A 20,643-nucleotide genomic window follows, 5' to 3' on the forward strand; every position below is an offset into this window, starting at 1 on the left:
GCCATGCCGGAGACCTCTAAAACTCCAGTCTTCGAGCCCCACTGGTTGCAAAAACTCCTCTTGTTTTCTCAGTCAATGGCTTTGGGGAAGTGTTTTTCTTGTGTGATCCCGTGTGCTCCTCTTTCTCACCACTCTCTATGACCAAGACTCCCTCCTCTCCACAGCATTCCTGATCCATTTCTCTCCCAAACCACATCATTGCACCTCCAACCTTCCATGGTGTGGCCTCTTCTCTCCCTAGATCTAGTTGTGAAATTTGTTCTGTCAGTCCTCAGATTGAATTCTTGGGTATTCAGAATGATTTGATATTTATCTAGCTGTGTTTGAGGGAGAGGCAAGCCTAGGGTCCTCATACTACTCTGCCATCTTAGCTCCTCCTCCCTGTGTTATTGTTTTAATGCATTTTCCTTTTACATGTGTTACAAACACAACAGTACCTTGCTATTATTTTTTGTGAAAATAGTGTGTCTTTTTTTTCTTTTTTAAGATTTTATTTATTTATTTGACAGAGAGATACACAGCTAGAGAAGGAACACAAGCAGGGGGAGTGGGAGAGGGAGAAGCAGGCTTCCCGCGGAGCAGGGAGCCCGATGCAGGGCTCGATCCTAGGACCCTGAGATCATGACCCGAGCCAAAGGCAGATGCAATACTGAGCCACCCAGGCGCCCCCAAAATAGTGTGTCTTTGAAAAAGATTTAAATAAGAAAAAATCAAATCACATGTTTGCTCATATATTTACCATATATGGTGCTTTTTATTATTTTGTGCAGACCAACATTTCAATCTAGTATCATTTTCCTTCTTCCTAATGGAATTCCATTAATTTTCTTATAATATGGGTCTTCTGGTAATGAATTCTTTTAGCTTTTGTGTATCTCAAATGTTTTCATTTTATTTTTACTTTGAAATTAGGCAGAGAATTTTGGTTGGCAGTTTGTTCTTTCAGTACTTTAAAAATGTTACTCTTTTATCTTCTTGCTAAATTATTTCGAACAAGAACTCCTCACTTACCCTTATATTTGTTCCTTTTTAGGTAACATGTCTTTTTTTCCCCTCTGCTTTTAATATTTTCTCTTTGTCACTGGATTTGAGAAATTTGATTGGGTTATTCCTTGGTGTAGCACTCATGTTACAATAGCTATTTTCTAATTGAAATATTGAGATAACTATAGATTCACATGCACTTGAAATAGTAGAGATCCTATGTACACTTGATCCAGTTTCACCAAATGTTAGCATTTTGCAAAACTATGACGCAATATCACAACTAGGATATTGGCATTGATACAATCCATCTATCTTATTCAGATTTACCCAGTTTTGCTTGTACTCATTTGTATGTGTATTTAGTTCTATACAATTTCATCACATGTGTATTTTTTTCTATATAATTTTATTTCATGCAAGTTTGTGTATCCATCACCAGAGTCTAAAGAATTAGTTCCATCACCATAAAGATCTCTCAAATGCCCATTCCCTCCTCTTGGCCCATCCCTAACCCCTGGCAACCATCGATGATCTGTTCTCTCATTCTAAAAATTTTGTTTTGAAATATTATGTAAATGGAGTCATAACAGTATCTAATCTTTTTGGGATTGGCTTTTTAAATAATTTATCATAATTCTCTAGAGATTCATATGTTGCTTGTAACTGTAGTATGTTCCTTTTTATTACTGACTAGTATTTCATGGTATGGATATACCACATTTGTTTAACCACTCACCTACCGAACAACCTTTAGGCTGTTTATAGCTTTTGTCTATTACAAATAAAACTGCTATGAACATTTCTGTACAGGTTTTTATAAAATTGTAAGTTTAAGCCTTTAAGGCTTCCTTGATGAATACCTGAAGAAATTTGGGTCGTATGGTAGTTGCATGTTTAGTTTTATAAGAAACTGCCAAATTGTTTTCCAAAGTGCCTATAACATTCTACATTCCCATCAACAGTTTATGAACAATTGAGTTTCTCTGCACCCTCATTAGTATTTGGTGTTCTATTTTTTTATTTTAGCTATTCTATTAGGAGTAATGATATCTCATTGTGGTTTTAATTTGCACTTCCCTGATGGCTAAAGATTTAAAAAATCTTTTCATGTGCATATTTGCTATATGTACATTCTGTCTGGTGAAGTGTCTGTTCCTGTCTTTCACCTATTTCTAATTAGATTGACTTTTGAGTTTTTAGAGTTCTTCATATAGTATAGATATTAATCCTTTGTTGGATATATGGTTTGTAAATATTTTCCCCAGTCTGTGTCTTTTCATTCACTTCACATATTTGCAGAGCCAGATCAGTTTCAAGTAATTAAAATTTTCTTCCTTCATTCTTTTGGAGTCAAGTTGAAGAACTATTTGCTTACACCTAAATTCTGAAGATTTTCTTCTGTTTTGTCCTAAACGTTCTATAGTTTTGTGTTATACATTTAAGCCCATAGTCCGTTTTGAGTTAATTTTTTAATAAGTTGTCAAGTTTAGGTTAAGTTTCATTTTTTTTCCTATAGGTTTCCATTTTCTCCAGCATTTGTTGAAAGGCTATCTTTCCCCTACTGAATTGCTGTTGCATCTTTTTTTTTTTTTTTTAAGGATTTTATTTATTTGAGAGAGACAGAGCACAGGGAAGGGCAGAGGGGGAGGGAGAGGGAGGGAATCCCAAGCAGACTCTAGGCTCAAGGTGGAGCCTGATGCAGGCTTGATCTCACATCCCTGAGACTATGACCTGAACCTGAAATCAAGAGTCGGATGTTTAATCAACTAGTCTTCCTACTTTATTCTTTGTCAAGATTTTATTAGCTATTTATTAGCTATTCTATTCTACCTTTCCAAATAAACTTTATAATAAGCTTGCCTGTCTCCAAAAATCCTTAGGGAGATTTTGATAAAAATCTCATTAAACCTATATAGATCAATTTAAGGAAAACGGACATAATTACTGTTATATCTTTAAATCCACACGCTCAGTATGGTTCCCCATTTATTCAAGTTTTTATTTCTATCATCTACATTTTATAATTTTCATCATAGGGATGTAAATTCTGTATATGGTTTGGAAAGTATTCACTTTGGAGTGATTATAAATGGCATTGTTTTTACCTTCAGGTTCTGCATATTCATTGATATATATAGAGATGAGATTAATTTTGGGGTATTGATCTTGTATACTGCATGTTTGTTGAACTCACTTATTAGTTACAGGAGTTTTGTTTCTGCATTTCTTCCTTTCCAGTATACATTCATTTTATTTCTTTTTTTATTGTCTTATTCTAGTGGTTAGAACTTTCAGTAGTATGTTAAATAAGATTAGTGAGAACCTTATTCCTGATCTTAAAATAGAACCTGTAGTGGCTCACCATTAAGCAGGATGTTAATTGTTGGATTTTTGTAGATGTTGTTTATCAAGATGAGGCAGTTCCTTTCTACTGTGCTAAGAGGTTTTATCATGAATTGGTAGTTTTCTTAGCCTATTGACATAGATTATATTGTTTGATTTTTGAGTTGTTGAACTGGCTTTGCATACCTGAATAAATCCCACTTATGGTGTGTAACTTTTTTTTTTTTAAAGATTTTATTTATTTATTTCACAGAAAGAGACATAGTGAGAGAGAGAACACAAGCAGGGGGAGTGGGAGAGGGAGAAGCAGGCTTCCCGCTGAGCAGGGAGCCCAATGCGGGGCTCAATCCCAGGACCTTGGGATCATGACCTGAGCCGAAGGCAGACGCTTAACCGACTGAGCCACCCAGGCGCCCCATGGTGTGTAACTTTTTATACATTGTTGGATTTGATTTGCTAAAATTTTGTTAAGGATTTTTGCATCTAAGTTAATGAGGGACGTTGGTCTATAGTTTTGTTTTCTTTTCCTTTCTCCCTCCCTCCCTTCCTTTCAGTCTTTTTCTCTTTCTTCCTTTCCTTTGCCCCCCACCTCTTTCCTATCCCACTGTTTGTCTGATTTTGGTGTCAGGGTAATATAGAATCATAAAATAAGTTGGAAACTTTCATCTGTAAAAATTCTATGTCTGTTCATTAATCCCAATCGTATTTTCCTTCAAACACTTGAATATACTTATAATAACTCCTTTAGAGTCCTTGTTTCCTGATTGTATTATCTAAAAAACTTGGGGTTATTTACTATATAGCCTTTTAAGCATGAGTTGCATTTTAAAGTTTCTTAGCATGTCTGATATATTTTCAAAAATCAACTTGTTTGAGGTTTATTTACATACAAGGAAATGAACTCATCTAAGTGCATAATAAATTTTGACAAATGTAAACATTTGTGTAACCAAATTCACAAAAATATAGAATACTCCCACTACCCAAAAAAGTTCTATTTTGTCCCCTCTCAGTAATTCCTCCCCCTATTTAGTCCTAGGCAACCACTGGTCTGCTTTTTATCACTGAAGATCTGTCTTTTCTAGTTTCAATTGAGTGGACTCTTACAGGATGTGTTGTTTTTATTCTTTCAACAGCTTATTGCTGTGACTCAAATATGCTGTGTTCATAGCTCACATCTATTGCTCAGTAGTATTCCATTTTGTGGATATGTCAGTTTATCCATTTACCTGTTGTTGATACCTTGCTTTTTAAAATAGTTATTGGCTATTATGAATACATTTGTTATGAGCATTCACATACTCTGCTTTTCCAAAGTGATATTTTATATATTCACCAGCAAAGTATGAGTTCTGCTGCACTTCTTTCTCAATATTCTTTAGTTTTAGTCATTTTAGAGTGTACAGTGGTATCTCATTGTGGTTTTCATTCGTACTTCCCTAATGAATAATGGTAACATCTCTTCATGAGCTTGTCATCTATTTATCTTCTTTGATCGTGTATGTAAACATTTTGCCCATTGTTAAAGTGGATTTTCTCATTGTTGAATTATGTGTTTATATATTATAGATAACATATTTTCAACAGATATGTTTGGCAAAAATCTCTCAGTTTATGGCTAGCCTTTTTGTTTTCTTAACAATGTCCTTTGAAAAGTAAATTTATAATTTTAATGAAATCAAATTTATTTTTTCTTTTATAATTAATATTTTAAGTCTGTTTAAGGAACTTTTGCCAAACCCAAGGTAACTAAGATTTCTCCTGTGTTTTCCTCTACTTAACAGTATTGCATTTTTTGATCTATGAACATGGTATATTTGCCCACTTAGGTCATCTTTTTCTCAGCAGAGTTTTGTAGTTTCAGTGCACAGACGTTGCATTTTTTTTTTTAAAGATCTTATTTGTTTGAAAGAGAGAGCACAAGCAGGGGGAGCGGCAGGTAGAGGGAGAGGAAGAAGCAGAGAGCCCGACGTGGGGCTTGATTCCAGGATCCTGGGATCATGACCTGAGCCGAAGGCAGGTGCTTAACCAACTGAGCCACCCGGGCACCCCTGCACATCTTTTTAGTGAAATTTATCCCTATTTCATAATTTTAATGCTATTATAAATAGTATCTTAAAATTTTCTATTTCTCATTGTTCGTTAGTATATAGAATTGATTTTTAATATTGACCTTTGTATCTTGCAATCTTGCTTAAATTTTAGTTCTTATAGCATTTGTGTAGCTTTCTTAGGATTTTAGAGACAATCACATCATTTGCGAATAAAGGCAGTCTTTACTGCTTTCTTTTCAATCTGTAGACATTTGTTTTTACTGCATTACAAAATGGCTAGAACCTCCAGCACAAAATAGAATATAAGTGATGTGAGCAGAAATAATTGCTCTTTTTCCATTTAGGGAGAAAACTTTGTTTTCACAAGTATGTTAGCTGTTTTAATTTGTTTAAGATGACCTTTATCAGATTGAGGAATTTCCCTTTTATTTCTAGTTTGCTGAAAACTTTTATGAGAAATGGATGTTGGATTTTCTCGAATATTTTTTCTGTATCTATTGAGATGATATGATTTTTCTTTTCTAGAGTCTGAAAATAAGATGAATAACATTGATTGACTTTTAAATGTTAAACCAGTTTTGCATTTCTGGCATATACTTCACTTGGTTATGATACGTTGTCCTTTTTTGATAATTGTTTGGTTTGACTTGAGAAAATTTTAATAATTTTTTCATTAGTGTTCACAAGGTTTATGAGTTTGTAGTTTTCTTGTAACTCCTTCCTTGTTTTGAGAGCAAGGTAATGCTGTGCTCTTAAGGTAAGTAGGAAACTGTTCCTTCCTCTCCTATATTTTGGAAAAATTTGTGTAGAACTAGTACTATTTCTTTCAGAAATGTTAGATAGAATTCATCAGTGAAGCCATCTAGGCTCACAGCTTTCTTTGTGGGAACATTTCAAACTAAAATTAAATTTCATCATTAGATATAGGGCTATTCAGATTTTTACCTCTCCTTTCACCTCTCTAAATTCTCCTATCTCCTCAACTTAGAGAGAATCCTGGGTTTTGTATGGGTTCCCTGGCTCCCATGTTATTTCTACACAATAAATTTGGACAATCAAAGGGCTTAACTTATTTGTTTCCCTTCTTTCTTGGATCACTGACCTTTGTTGTCTGTTGCCCACTCTCTGAAAAGCACTGTTCATGTATTTTGTCAAGTGTTTTAATTGTTAAAGGTTGGAAGGCAAATCTCTCTTTTACATCATGGCCAGTTGTGAGAGTCAGAATTCATTTTTATTCATTCATGAAACAGATTTTTTGCTACAAATATAATTCTAAATGATGATTTTTTTTTTGTCCCACTGAAGATACCATCCCACTGTTCTATTACTATTGTTGAAAAGCCACTTGGTAGTCTTTAACATTCCTTTGAAAGTAGTATGTTTTTTAACTTCAACTTTTAAAATTTTTTTTGTCTCTGATATTCAGTTTCACTCTAAAGACACAAATGTTGGAGAGGTTGTGGAGAAAGGGGAACCCTCTTAAACTGTTGGTGGGAATGCAAGTTGGTACAGCCACTTTGGAAAACAGTGTGGAGGTTCCTCAAAAAATTAAAAATAGAGCTACCCTATGACCCAGCAATTGCACTACTGGGTATTTACCCCAAAGACACAGATGTAGTGAAAAGAATGGGCCATATGCACCCCAATGTTCATAGCAGCAATGTCTGCAATAGCCAAACTGTGGAAAGAGCCGAGATGCCCTTCAACAGACGAATGAATAAAGAATATGTGGCCCATATATACAATAGAATATTACTCAGCCATCAGAAAGGATGAATACCCAACTTTTACATCAGCATGAATGGGACTGGAGGAGATGATGCTAGGTGAAATAAGTCAAGCAGAGAAAGTCAATTATCATATGGTTTCACTCATTTGTGGAACATAAGGAATAGCATGGAGGACATTAGAAGAAGGAAGGGAAAAATGAAGCGGGGGGAATCGGAGGGAGAGATGAACCATGAGAAACTATGGACTCTGAGAAACAGGGTTTTAGAGGGGAGGGGGGAGGGGGGATTGGTTAGCCTGGTGATGGGTATTAAGAAGGGAATGTACTGCATGGAGCACTGGGTGTTATATGAAAACAATAGATCGTGGATCACATCAAAAATTAATGATGTACGGTGACATAACATAATAAAATTAAAAAAAAATAAAGACACTAAAAGAATTTCTTTTACTTTATCCTGCTTAACATTCACTGGGCTTCTTCAATCTGTAGATTGGTGTCTTCCAATAGATCAGAAAAATTCTTAGCCTTTCTCTCTCCAATTAACTTTATCCCATTCTTCCTTTTTCTCTAGGGCTCCAATCAAATATATACTAGACATTCTTACTGAATTGGTCTCTTACTTTCTGTATTTTCCATTTTTCTCTCTGTGCTATATCATGGATAATTTCTTCCATTTCTTTCTCTTTTCTGCCATGCATATTTTACTGCCAAGCATGTCCACTGAGTTTTAAAACTTTGGCTATTAGTATTTTTCATGTAAATGAATTCCATTTGGTTCTTCAAATCTGTATAAAAAACTTAGTTTTTCTTTCCCTGCAGATATTTTCAAGTTTGTTGATCATTTTTTAAACCCAGTAAGTATAGTTATTTTATAACACATCTCTGATAACTTCAAATCTAAAGTCTGTACACATGGATGCAAAAATTCTCACCAAAATACTAGCCAGTAGGATCCAACAGTACATTAAAAGGATTATTCACCATGACCAAGTGGGATTTATCCCTGGGCTGCAAGGTTGGTTCAACATCCGCAAATCAATCAGTGTGATACATTAATAAAAGAAAGGACAAGAACCATAGGATCCTCTCAATAGATGCAGAAAAAGCATTTGACAAGGTACAGCATCCTTTCTTGATCAAAACTCTTCAGAGTATAGGGATAGAGGGTACATACCTCAATATCATAAAAGCCATCTATGAAAAACCCACAGTGAATATCATTCTCAATGGGGAAAAAATGAGAGCTTTCCCCCTAAGGTCAGGAACATGGCAGGGATGTCCACTATCACCACTGCTATTCAACATAGTATTAGAAGTCCTAGCACAGCAATCAGACAACAAAAAGAAAAGGCATCCAAATCTGCAAAGAAGAAGTCAAACTCTCACTCTTTGCAGATGATATGATACTTTATGTGGAAAACCCAAAAGACTCCACCCCAAAATTGCTAGAACTCATACAGGAATTCAGTAAAGTGGCAGGATATAAAATCAATGCACAGAAATCAGTGGCATTCCTATACACCAACAACAAGACAGAAAAAAGAGAAATTAAGGAGTCAATCCCATTTACAATTGCACCCAAAACCATAAGATACCAAGGAATAAATCTAACCAAAGAGGCACAGATTCTGTATTCAGAAAATGCTAAAATACTCATGGAAGATATTGAGGAAGACACAAAGAAATGGAAAAACATTCCATGCTCATGATTGGAAGAATAAATATTGTGAAGATGTCAATGCTACCTAGAGCAATCTATACATTCAAAGCAATCCCTATCAAAATACCATCCACTATTTTCAAAGAAATGGAACAAATAATCCTAAAATTTGTATGGAACCAGAAAAGACTCCAAATAGCTAGAGGAATGTTGAAAAAGAAAAGCAAAGCTGGTGGCATCACAATTCCGGACTTCAAGCTCTATTACAAAGCTGTCATCATGAAGACAGTATGGTGGCACAAAAACAGACACATAGATCAATGGAACAGAATAGAGAGCCCAGAAATGGACCCTCAGTTCTATGGTCAACTAATCTTCGACAAAGCAGGAAAGAATGTCCAATGGAAAAAAAGTCTCTTCAACAAATGGTGTTGGGAAAATTGGACAGCCACATGCAGAAGAATGAAACTGGACCATTTCCTTACACCACACACAAAAATAGACTCCAAATGGTTGAAAGACCTCGATGTGAGACAGGAGTCCATCAAAATCCTAAAGGAGAACACAGGCAGTAACCTCTTCGACCTCAGCCGCTGCAACTTCTTCCTAGAGTCATCACCAAAGGCAAGGGAAGCAAAGGCAAAAATGAAATACTGGGACCTCATCAAGATAAAAAGTTTCTGCACAGCAAAAGAAACAGTCAACAAAACCAAAAGACAACCGACAGAATGGGAGAAGATATTTGCAAATGACATATCAGATAAAGGGCTAGTATCCAAAATCTATAAAGGACTTATCAAACTGAACACCCAAAGAACAAATGATCCAGTGAAGAAATGGGCAGAAGACATGAACAGACATTTTTCCAAAAACATCCAAATGGCCAACAGACACATGAAAAAGTGCTCAACATTGCTCGGCATCAGGAAAATCCAAATCAAAACCTCAATGAGATACCACCTCACACCAGTCAGAATGGCTAAAATTAACAAGTCAGGAAACGACAGATGTTGGCGGGGATGCGGAGAAAGGGGAACCCTCCTACACTGTTGGTGGGAATGCAAGCGCTGGTGCAGCCAGTCTGGAAAACAGTATAGAGGTTCCTCAAAAAGTTGAAAATAGAGCTACCATACGATCCAGCAATTGCACTACTAGGTATTTACCCCAAAGATACAAATGTACCCAAAAGATACAAATATCTTACCCCAAAGATAGAAATTCGAAGGGGTACATGCACCCTGATGTTTATAGCAGCAATGTCTACAATAGCCAAACTGTGGAAAGAGCGAAGATGTCCGACAGATGAATGTATAACGAAGATGTGGTGTATATATATACATACACACACACAATGGAGTATTATGCAGCCATCAAAAGGAATGTAATCTTGCCATTTGCAACAACGTGGATGGAACTGGAGGGTATTATGCTGAGCGGAATAAGTCAATCAGAGAAAGACATGTATCATATGATTTCACTGTTATGAGGAATTCTTAATCTCAGGAAACAAACAGGGTTGCTGGAGGGGTGGGGGGTGGGAGGGATGGGGTGGGTATGTGGTATGGTGAGCGCTGTGAATTGTGTAAGACTGTTGAATCACAAATCTGTACCTCTGAAACAAATAATACATTATATGTTAAAAAAAAAAAAAGCAGGAAGGGAAGAATGAAGGGGGGGAATATCAGAGGGGGAGACAAACCATGAGAGACTATGGACTCTGAGAAAAAACTGAGAGTTCTAGAGGGGAGGGGGGTGGGGGGATGGGTTAGCCTGGTGATGGGTATTAAAGAAGGCACATACTGAATGGAGCAGTGGGTGTTATACACAAACAATGAATCATGGAACACTACATCAAAACTAATGATGTAATGTATGGTGATTGACATAATAAAAAAAAAAAAAGAAAAAATCTAAAGTCTGTGCAGATCTTGTCCCTATCTCCCACTTACATATCCTTGATTGATTGTGTACTTTTTTCTCTGTGTTCATCAGTGTCTTCAAAACTTACTTTTGGTGCTTTTCAAGATATAAAATAAATGTCTTCCTTCAGAGAGGCATTGGAATGGCTTCTGCCTGGTTCATGGGAGTACTACTTGTTGGGAATCATTTCAAATTATGTTTGAGTTTAAAGTTACCTGGCCCACTCAGATTTTGGTGCTCAAGATACAAAACCACTTAAAGACTGGTTTGTGGTCATGACTTCTTAAAACATTTTTTTTGTCCTTTTATTTTTCTATAGTCCCTGAATTTGGGGTTGCGTTTAGTTCTAGTTCTCCCTTATTATGAAGATGTAAGCTTCTGAAGTCCTACCTTAATGTAGGGTTTCCTACAGGATTCTCCAACTTGGATGGGCACTTGGCCTCATCTTTTACCTCCTTTGCTCCATGAGCTACTATATCGAAGTGTAAGGTGTTGGATACTTTCAGGTGAAAACTACCTTTTTCTCTCCAATATTCACTAATCCCTGGGTTGAGACTTTCTCCTAAGCTTTGGCCTTGTAATTCATCTTCTGACAAATTCTGTATTTTTAGATGTATATTAAACACACACACACACACACGTGATCTTTAAAGATCCATCATCAATGAAGTGATAAAAGGTATTTTTTTAATTTGTGAGGAAAAAACCCTTTATTTAGCATTAAAAAATTTTCAACAGGAAGGTTAATTACAATAGTGTTATTCCTAGGAACAGGAAATCTCTGCTGAATTCTTAATGTATTAATGCTAAATATACTTTTTCCTATTGAATTTATTCTTTTTCACTCTCCAGGTGAAATAAATTAAAAAACCAGTGTGCTAATAGCACAATGTTAGACCTGGAACTAGTCTACTCTGGCCTTTTATGCAAGCGACTTCATTCATTTTACAATTCAAATGTCTTTGCCTGTTAAATGGAGGTAATTCTAAATTTTCCTCATAGCCCTTTCTAGCTGTTAGTTAATCTATAGATGCTTCCACACTTCACTTTGACCACTTATAGTAGACCTTATTAAACAATAATAGCCCTCTTTCCAGTGACACAATCTTTCCATAATAAAAATCCAGAGCCACTCACTACCAGTTGACTGGAGATGGCATAAATCATATTTGTCATCCCTATTCTTATATATATATAAATGACATCTTTTGAAATATGGTTAAACAACTTTTCTACTGCGTTATATCCTTTGTTGCTTTTCTAATAGTTGTGATAGGCTAAGAATTAGAAAATAACTCCCTAAAAGATCATTATCATTTTTCAGGATTGTAGAGAATTAAAGTGCAAAATTCAAATTCTTCCTTGAAAAAAATAATGGAAATCATCAGATAAAACAAAGTATTCTCAGCTCATTGTAAAAGCATTCTATTAATAATAGTGCAAATAAGTAAAAGACAACTGATAGTGTACTTCAGATAGAGAATAAAAATTTAATAGTAATATAAAATAAACATATAAAAATCAAGTAGTTTTGGATGTTAGAAATAATATACATAATAAAGTTAGCCTAGTACTGATGGTGCTGCAAGATAAGATTTTACTGTTCAAATTATAGATAATGCCAACCAGACTGCTATGTACTCCAGTTTCAAAAATTATGCTTTTATTACTAAAAGCATCTGGACTTTAGATATCTCTAATGAAACCATGTAATACCTGGCACATTGCAATTGAAGCTGTGTGACCATCATTTTAATGACCATAATGGAAATAAAAGAGGCAAACATTTCCCCCCCTTTGGAATGCTAGTTACCCAAACTGTCACAGTGTCCAAATAAAAACAATTCCTTTTTCTGTATTGCCCTGGAAGCATATACATGAAAGTTAAAAACAAAAAGGGCAACTTTATGATATATGCTACGTCAATGTTAAAATTCATAAACTGATTTTTCAACATAATATTCCTGATTCTGGTCCTTAAAAAGAAACAATTAACGAACTTTTTAAATACCAGGAAATACAATTTTGTTATTTTTCCATAATCAAAGTTTTCAATGATTTCTAAGACTGACCTCTACAACCTGTTGAAGAGACACACTGGTTGAAAAAAGATGGAAAATATAAACTTTAAGGCTAAAAATTCCATCTTCAAAATGTAAAGACTTAAATAGAGCCCTTGACAAGGTTATTTAATACTAAATTGCTGGATACGAAAACATGTAGACAGAAAAAAAGGTCATGCTTAAATACTTAAATGAAAAACCATAGGCAAATCTTTCATAACTTAAGTAATTCTCTCATCTTAAAGACATTTGCTCAAAGTAAAAGTTACCTTACTGCATTAGTAAATCTTTTTCAGAACCATTAAGTCCAGTTCTGGATCAATGTCTCTTATGCTTTGGTTGGATAATTTAATAAAGCATATATTCTGTAGGAGGTTACTATAGAACTCAAGGAACAAAATAAAATAGGTAAAATACTAGAATCTTAATTGAAAAATGGCATGTTTCTCCATCTTTTTCATGCAATCAGCATGCCCATCTTAAATCTGATATTTGTAGAAAATTGCTACATTTCCCCCTGCAGCTTGTTTTTCTGATGAGCCAAATATAAATGTTTTCATACAGTTGAGAATTAAAGAATGTTCTGATGATTATTCATCATTATCTGTGAAAAAGAAAAAAAAATTAGTTCACTTCATTGCAAATCAAACTGTATCTAAAAAACTAATTCTTTTTTACGGTAAAGGAAAAGAGCTTTAATGTAGTTTTAAGTCTAGTTTTTATTTAAGATCACTTAATATTATTCAATATCACATACTCGGTGTAAAATATTCAAACAGTACAATGAAGAATAAAGTGGGAAACAAAAATCATCTATAAGCCAAAGACGGCCAATGTCGAATAATTCTATGCAAATAACAAATTTTGAAAAAACTTTCAAAATCTTTTTAATTGCATATTTCCTCCTTAATGCATATAATGGATGGAAGAATAGATAAATAAGTGATAAAGCAAGATTATAAAATATTAGTGGCAGAATCTAGGTGCTGGGTATATGGGTGATAAATGTAAAGTTCTTTCAACTTTTATATATGATGAAAATTTTACAATATGTTGAGAAAGAATGAATCATGGATATGCTCCATGTCAGTTTCAGTGGCTGCACAGTATTTTTTATTTTACAGATAAGGCATAATTAAATTAACCATTTCTACTTATGTTGGTTGCTTCCAATTTTTCTTTATTCTAAAAAAACATAGTCGAATGAATTAAACAGACTACTTGATTTAATCTTACACAGCAATCACAATCTTCCACACTCGAGCAAAAATGATCTTTCATTAAAATCCAGTTGGTTGTACCAGCTTGCATTCTCACCAACAGTGTAAGAGGGTTTCCCTTTCTCTACAACCTCTCCAACATTTGTTGTTTCTTGCCTTGTCAATTTTTGCCATTCTAACTGGTGTAAGGTGGTATCTCAATGTGGTTTTGATTTGAATTTCCCTGATGGCTAAGGACGATGAACATTTTTTCATGTGACTGTTAGCCATTTGTAGGGCCTCCATGGAGAAATGTCTGTTCATGTCTTCTGCCCATTTTTTGACCTGATTATTTGTTTTTTGGGTGTTGAGTTTGAGAAGTTCTTTATAGATCTTGGAAATCAGTGCTTTGTAGTGTCATTGGCAAATATCTTGTCCCATTCTGTGGGTTGCCTCTTTGTTGACGGTTTCCTTTGCTCTGCAGAAGCTTTTTATCTTGATGAAGTCCCAAAAGTTCATTTTTGCTTTTGTTTCACTAGCCTTTGGAGATGTATCTTGAAAGAAGTTCCTGCTGCCAATGTCAAAGAGGTTACTTTCTATGTTCTCCTCTAGGATTTGGATGGATTCCTGTCTCACATTGAGGTCTTTCATCCATTTTGAGTTTATCTTTGTGTATGGTGTTAGAGAATGGTCGAGTTTCATTCTTCTGTATATAGCTGTCCAATTTTCCCAGCACCATTTATTGAACAGACTGTCTTTTTCCCATTGCATATTTTTTCCTGCTTTGTCGAAGATTATTTGACCATAGAGTTGAGGGTCCATATCTGGGCTCTCTTCTGTTCCATTGGTCTCAAAATGTTTCAAATAGAAAAGTACAGAGAGCAAACTAATGAACACACATGTACCCAGTACTGAGAATTAATAAAAGTTAATTTTGGGTCATATTGGTTTGGGTTATTTTTTAAGAAAAACATATTATAGATAGAAAGTATCCTTTTCCAATCTTGTTGTCTTTTCTTCTTGCCCAAGGGCATTATCAATATCCTAAACTGATGTGCATCTTTTTCTTTTCATGTTTTTTTTTTTTTTACTTTTATTGCATATATGCACACCTAAATAATACTGCTTTTAAGCATTATATAAACGGTTGTCCTACTTATTCCATTCATCATATTTGTGGGGCTTATTCATACTGATAGATGAAAATTTAGTTCATTTGTTTTAGCTGCTATAGAGAACTTCATTACATAAACACAGTACAATAAAATAAATGTGGAAGGAAGGTCTACAGGTGTGGACTGCCAAGACTGATATTCTACACGAGGACTTGGTGGCCTTCGCCATTCTACCTTGACCACAGTTATAATCCTTTCCCTTGTGGAGGAATTTTTGAGGAATAATGTAAAAAAATTTACACATTTTACTAGTTGTATTTGACTTCTGACTCTGGACAGTACTTAGCTATGGACTAAATGGTATTAATTTTCCTAATAGCTGCAGTTGTAGATGCTTACCAAACCTATATTCTAACAGTATCAGGCAGCTGAAGAAAGGGGGCCATCTGATGACTCAGATCATTTTTAGTAAAATAAAACAGAAATGTATTTCAGATAATTTTCTTTTTAACATTTCTTAATGACATTGATAGCACTTTTGGGTGAGCTAGATATAATTTACCTACATATGGTGTGTAAGTACCATATGTAGATCACATGGTTTAATTATTATCTCCTAATGTGGCCTAAAAGAACAATCTATAAGACAACTAGATCTAGGGTCTAAGTATTTCCAGTAAGAATGACTTTGAAATAGCTATTCTAAATCCAATCACTGTCCAACATTTAACTGTTTTAGGATTAACAATACAAAAAGCAATTTATTCATATAGTTCCATATACATTTTACAACCAGTTTAGGGATTTATATATTAATATATATAATTTTTTGCATATTAGTAAGTTGCAATGTTTTAGGGGCTTCAGTGAGATATTTTTAAAAAGGTTTCCAAGGGAAGCATTTGACTAACTGCTTTATACTTTTTCTAGGCTAAAGGAAATACTGATAGGCTTTATGATACAGAACTTCAGGGTCCTCATTCCCTTTTGTGTGATATGAAATTCTGATATTGTTTCTTTTTTTAGATTGAAGACTAACAGATACACAATATTGTATTAGTATCAAGTGTACAATATATTAATTTGATATTTATATACACTACAAAATGGTGACAAGGTCTAGTTATCATCTGTCACTGTACAAAGCTGTTACAATATTATTAACTATATTCCCTATGCTGTACATTATATCCCTTGTCTTCTTTTATAACTGAAGACTGTACCTCTTAATCCCTTCACTTATTCCATCCATCCCCATCTTCCCTCCACTTCGGCAACCACCAGTTTGTTCTCTGTATCTGAGTCTGTTTTTGTTACTGTCCTGTTTCTTTTGCTTTTTGGGTTCCACATGTAAGTAAAGTCATATATTTCTCTGATTTATTTCCTGTAGCATAATACTCTATAGGTCTATCCATGTTGTTGCAAATGGCAAGAATTCACTCTTTCTGTTGGTTGAGTAATATTCCATTGTGTATATTTGCCACATCTTTATCCATTTATCTATCTATGGACATTTGGGTTGCTTCCATATTTGGGCTACTGTAAATATTACTGCAATGAACATATGAGTGCATATGTCTTTTTGAATTAGTATTTTTTTTTTAAGTAATCTCTACACCCAACATGGAGCTTGAACCCATAACCCAGAGATCAAGAGTCGTATGCTCTACCAACTGAGCCAGCCAGGCGCCCCACTGATTTAGTATTTTCATTTTCTTTGGATAATTACCTAGAAATGGAATTGATGGATTGTATGGCAGTTAATTTTTTAATATTTTGAGGAACCTCCATACTGTTTTCCATAATGGCTGCACCAATTTACATTCCCACCAAGAGTTCCCTTTTCTCTACCTCCTTGTCAACACTTGCTATTTCGTCTCTTTCATAATAGCCATTCTGACAGGTTTAAGGTGGTATCTCTTTGTGGTTTTGACTTGTATTTCCCTGATGGTGAGTGATGTGGAGCATCTTTACATGTGCCTGTTGGCTATCTTTATGTCTTCTTTGGAAAAGTTGCTGTTCAGGTCCTCAGTCTTTTTTTAATTGATTTTTTTTTCAATATTGAATTTTATGAGTTCTTTATATATTTCAAATGTTAATCACTTATTGAACATGTGCTTTTTGAATATCGTCTCCCATTCAGGAGGTTGCCTTTTCATTTTGCTGATGGGTTCCTTTGCTGTGCAAAAGCTTTTTAGTTTGATGTGGTACCCCTTGTATATTTTTGCTTTTGTTGTCCTTGTCAGAGGAGACAGATCCAAAAAAGTACTGCTAAGACCAGTGTCAAAGAGCTTACTGCCTATGTTTTATTCTCAGAGCTTTATGGCTTCAAGTATTATTTTAAGTCTTTAATCCATTTTAAGTATATTTTAATATATGGTGAAAGAAAGTGGTCCAGTCTCATTCTTGTATTACATGTAGCTCTCCAGTTTTCCCAACATCACTTAGTGAAGAGACTGTCTTTTCCCCGTAATTTCTTGCCTCCTTTGTTGTAGGTTAATTGAACATATAAGCATATAAGCATGGGTTTATTTCTGCGCTCTCTATTCTGTTCCATTGATAATATGTGTCTGTTTTTGTGCTAGTTTTGATTACTACAGCTCTGCAGGATAGTTTAAAATCAGGGAGTGTGATACCTCTTCGTTCTTCTTTCCCAAGACTGCTTTGGCTATTCAAGGTCTTTTGTGATTGCATATAAATTTTAGGATTATTTTGATAGGGATTGCACTGAATCTGTAGACTGCTTTGGGTAATATGGGTATTTTAACATTTTTTTTTAAGATTTTATTTATTTATTTGACAGAGACACAGCGAGAGGGAACACAAGCAGGGGGAGTGAGAGAGGGAGAAGCAGGCTTCCTGCAGAGCAGGGAGCCCGATATGGGGGCTCGATATCAGGACCCTGGGACCCTGACCTGAGCCGAAGGCAGATGCTTAACCGACTGAGCCACCCAGGTGCCCCTGGATATTTTAACATATTAATTCTTCCAACTGATTTTTGAACAGTATATCTTTCCATTTATTTGTGCCATCTTCAATTTTTTTAATCAATGTCTTATTTATTTCAGAGTATAGGTCTTTCACCTCCTTGGTTAAATTTATTCCTAGGTATTTTACTCTTTTTGATACAATTATAATTGGGATTGTTTTCTTAATTTCTCTTTCTGCTAGTTTGTTATTAGTGCATAGAAACACAACATCTTCAATTTCTTTCATAAGTGTTTTACAGTTTTTCAGAGTACAGATCTTTCACCTCTTTGGTTAAGTTTATTCCTAGGTATCATATGTTTTTTGGTGCAATTTTAAATGGGACTGATTCCTTGATTTCTCTTTCTGCTGCTTTATTATTGGTGTATAGAAATGCAACAGATTTCTGTATGTTGATTTTGTATCCTGAAATTTTACTGAATTCGTGTATTGGTTCTAGCAATTTTTTGGTGGAATCTTTTGGGTTTTCTACATAGAGTATCATGTCATCTGCAAATAGTGAAAGTTTGACTTCCTTGCCAGTTTGGATGCCTTTTATTTCTTTTTGTTGTCTGAATGCTGAGGCTAGGACTTCCAGTAATATTACTCAGCCATAAAAAAAAGAAAGAAAGAAAAAAATCTTGGCATTTGCAACAACGTGGATGGAGCTAGAGTGTATTATGCTAAGTGAAATAAGTCAGTCAGAGAAAGACAAATACCATATGATTTTACTCACTGGAGGAATTTAAGAAATGAAACAGATGAACATAGGGGGAGAAAAAGGCAAACCATAAAACATACTCTTAACTACAAAGAACAAACTGAGGGTTGCTGGTGGGGAGGTGGGTGGCTGGATAGATTAAATGGGTGATGAGTATTAAGGAACACACTTGTGATGAGCAGTGTTATATGTAAGTGATGAATCACTAAATTCTACTCCCGAAACCATTAATACACTGTATGTTCTAACTAGGATTTAAATAAAAACTTGAAACTAAAAGAAACAGAGGAACACAACAGATTTCTGTACATTGATTTTGTATTTCGCAACTTTCCTGAATTCATTTATTATTTCTAATAGTTTTTGGGTGGAGGCTTTAAAGTTCTCCCCATATAGTATCCTTTCATCTGGGAAAAGTAACAGTTTTACTTCTTTCTTTCTAATTTGGATGCATTTCCTTTTCTTGTCCAACTGCTGTGGCTAGGATTTCCAATACTACATTGAATAAAAACGCTGAAAGTGGGTGTTTTGTTCCTCATCTTAGAGGAAAAGCTTTTAACTTTTTCACCACTAAGTATGATGCTTACTGTGGGTTTATCATATATGGCCTTTATTATATTGGGGTACCTTCCCTCTATATCCATTTTGTTGAGAGTTTATATTATAAATGGATACTGAATTTTCAAGTGCTTTTACTGCATCTACTGAGATGATCATGCCTTTTACACTGTGTTTTGTTAATGTGTATCACATTGATTGATTGGTGAATACTGTATCATCCTTCCATCCCCAGAATAAATCCCACTTGATCATGGCATATGATCCTTTTAATGTATTGTTGAATTAATTTGCTAATATTTTGTTAAGGATTTGCATCTATGTTCACCAGGGATATTTGCCTATAATTTTCTTTCTTTCCTTCCTTCCTTCCTTTCTTTTTCTTCTTTCTTTCTTTCTTTTTTTTTTTTTTTTTTGTAGTGTCTTTTTCTGATTAAAGTCTCAGGGTAATGCTGCCCTCATAGAAAGAGCTTGGAAGCATTCTTTCCTCTTCAATAATCTGGAATAGCTTAAGAATAATAGATACTAACTTTTAAAAAATGTTTGGTAGAATTACCTGTGAATCTGTCTGGTCCTGGACTTTATTTGTTGGGAGGTTTTGTTTGTTTTGTTTTTACTGCTTCAATTTTATTACTGGTAATCAGTCTGTTCAAATTTTTGATTTCTTCCCAATTCAGTTTTAGAAGACTATTTGTTCTAGGAACCTATCCATTTCTTCTAGGTTTTCTATTTGTTGGGTGTATAGCTGTTTGTAGTAGTCTTTTATGATCCTTTGTATGTCTGTGGTATTGGTTACAATATTTCTCTTTCATTTCTGATTTTATTTGGGCCCTCTTTTTTTCTTAGAGTTTTGCTAAAGATTTATCAATTTTACCTTTCAAATAGCCAACTTTTAGTTTCATTAATCTTTTCCACTCTTTGTTTAGTCTCTATTTTATTTCCTCTCTGATCTTTATTATTTCTTTCCTCTACTAACTATGGGCTTTGTTTGTTCTTTTTCTAATTCCTTGAGGTGTAAGGTTAGATTGTTTATTTAAGCTTTTTCTGGTTTCTTGAAATGGACATGTATTGCTATAACCTTCCTTCTTATAATTGTTTTTGCTGCGTCCCATAGATTTTGGAGCATTGTGTTTTCATTTTCATTTGTCTCAAGGTATTTTCTGATTTCCTCTATCATCTGATCCATTGGTTGTTTAGTAGCATGTTGGACTCTCCACATGTTTGTTTTTTTCCAGTTTCCTTCTTGTAGTTGGTTTCTAGTTTCATACCATTGTGGTCACAAAAGATTTTTGATATGATTTCAATCTTCTTAAGTTTACTGAGG

The 20,643-nt window shown here is 34.6% G+C and overlaps 1 protein-coding gene across 11 annotated transcripts in view; it reads right to left on the bottom strand.

Annotated features, from left to right (window-relative positions):
- The window catches only part of NEK1 (NIMA related kinase 1), a 326,908-nt gene that overhangs the window by 88,099 nt on the left and 218,166 nt on the right, over positions 1-20,643 (bottom strand). Inside the window, exon 36 of one of the 11 annotated variants that reach the window (XM_064585278.1) lies at positions 11,381-13,363. The exons of 9 other annotated variants lie outside the window; for them this stretch is intronic. In XM_064585278.1, the coding sequence (XP_064441348.1) occupies positions 13,350-13,363 (14 nt within the window). In that variant the 3' untranslated portion in view covers positions 11,381-13,349. Of the gene's footprint in view, positions 1-11,380; positions 14,808-20,643 lie in introns of those variants that run through there. One more of the 11 variants, XM_064585273.1, reaches the window with a different exon arrangement.

This window comes from Mirounga angustirostris, unplaced genomic scaffold (assembly GCF_029215605.1).
Source record: "Mirounga angustirostris isolate CCGP_5_RB_7025 unplaced genomic scaffold, mMirAng1.0.hap1 SCAF_2, whole genome shotgun sequence".
NCBI lineage: Eukaryota > Metazoa > Chordata > Mammalia > Carnivora > Phocidae > Mirounga > Mirounga angustirostris.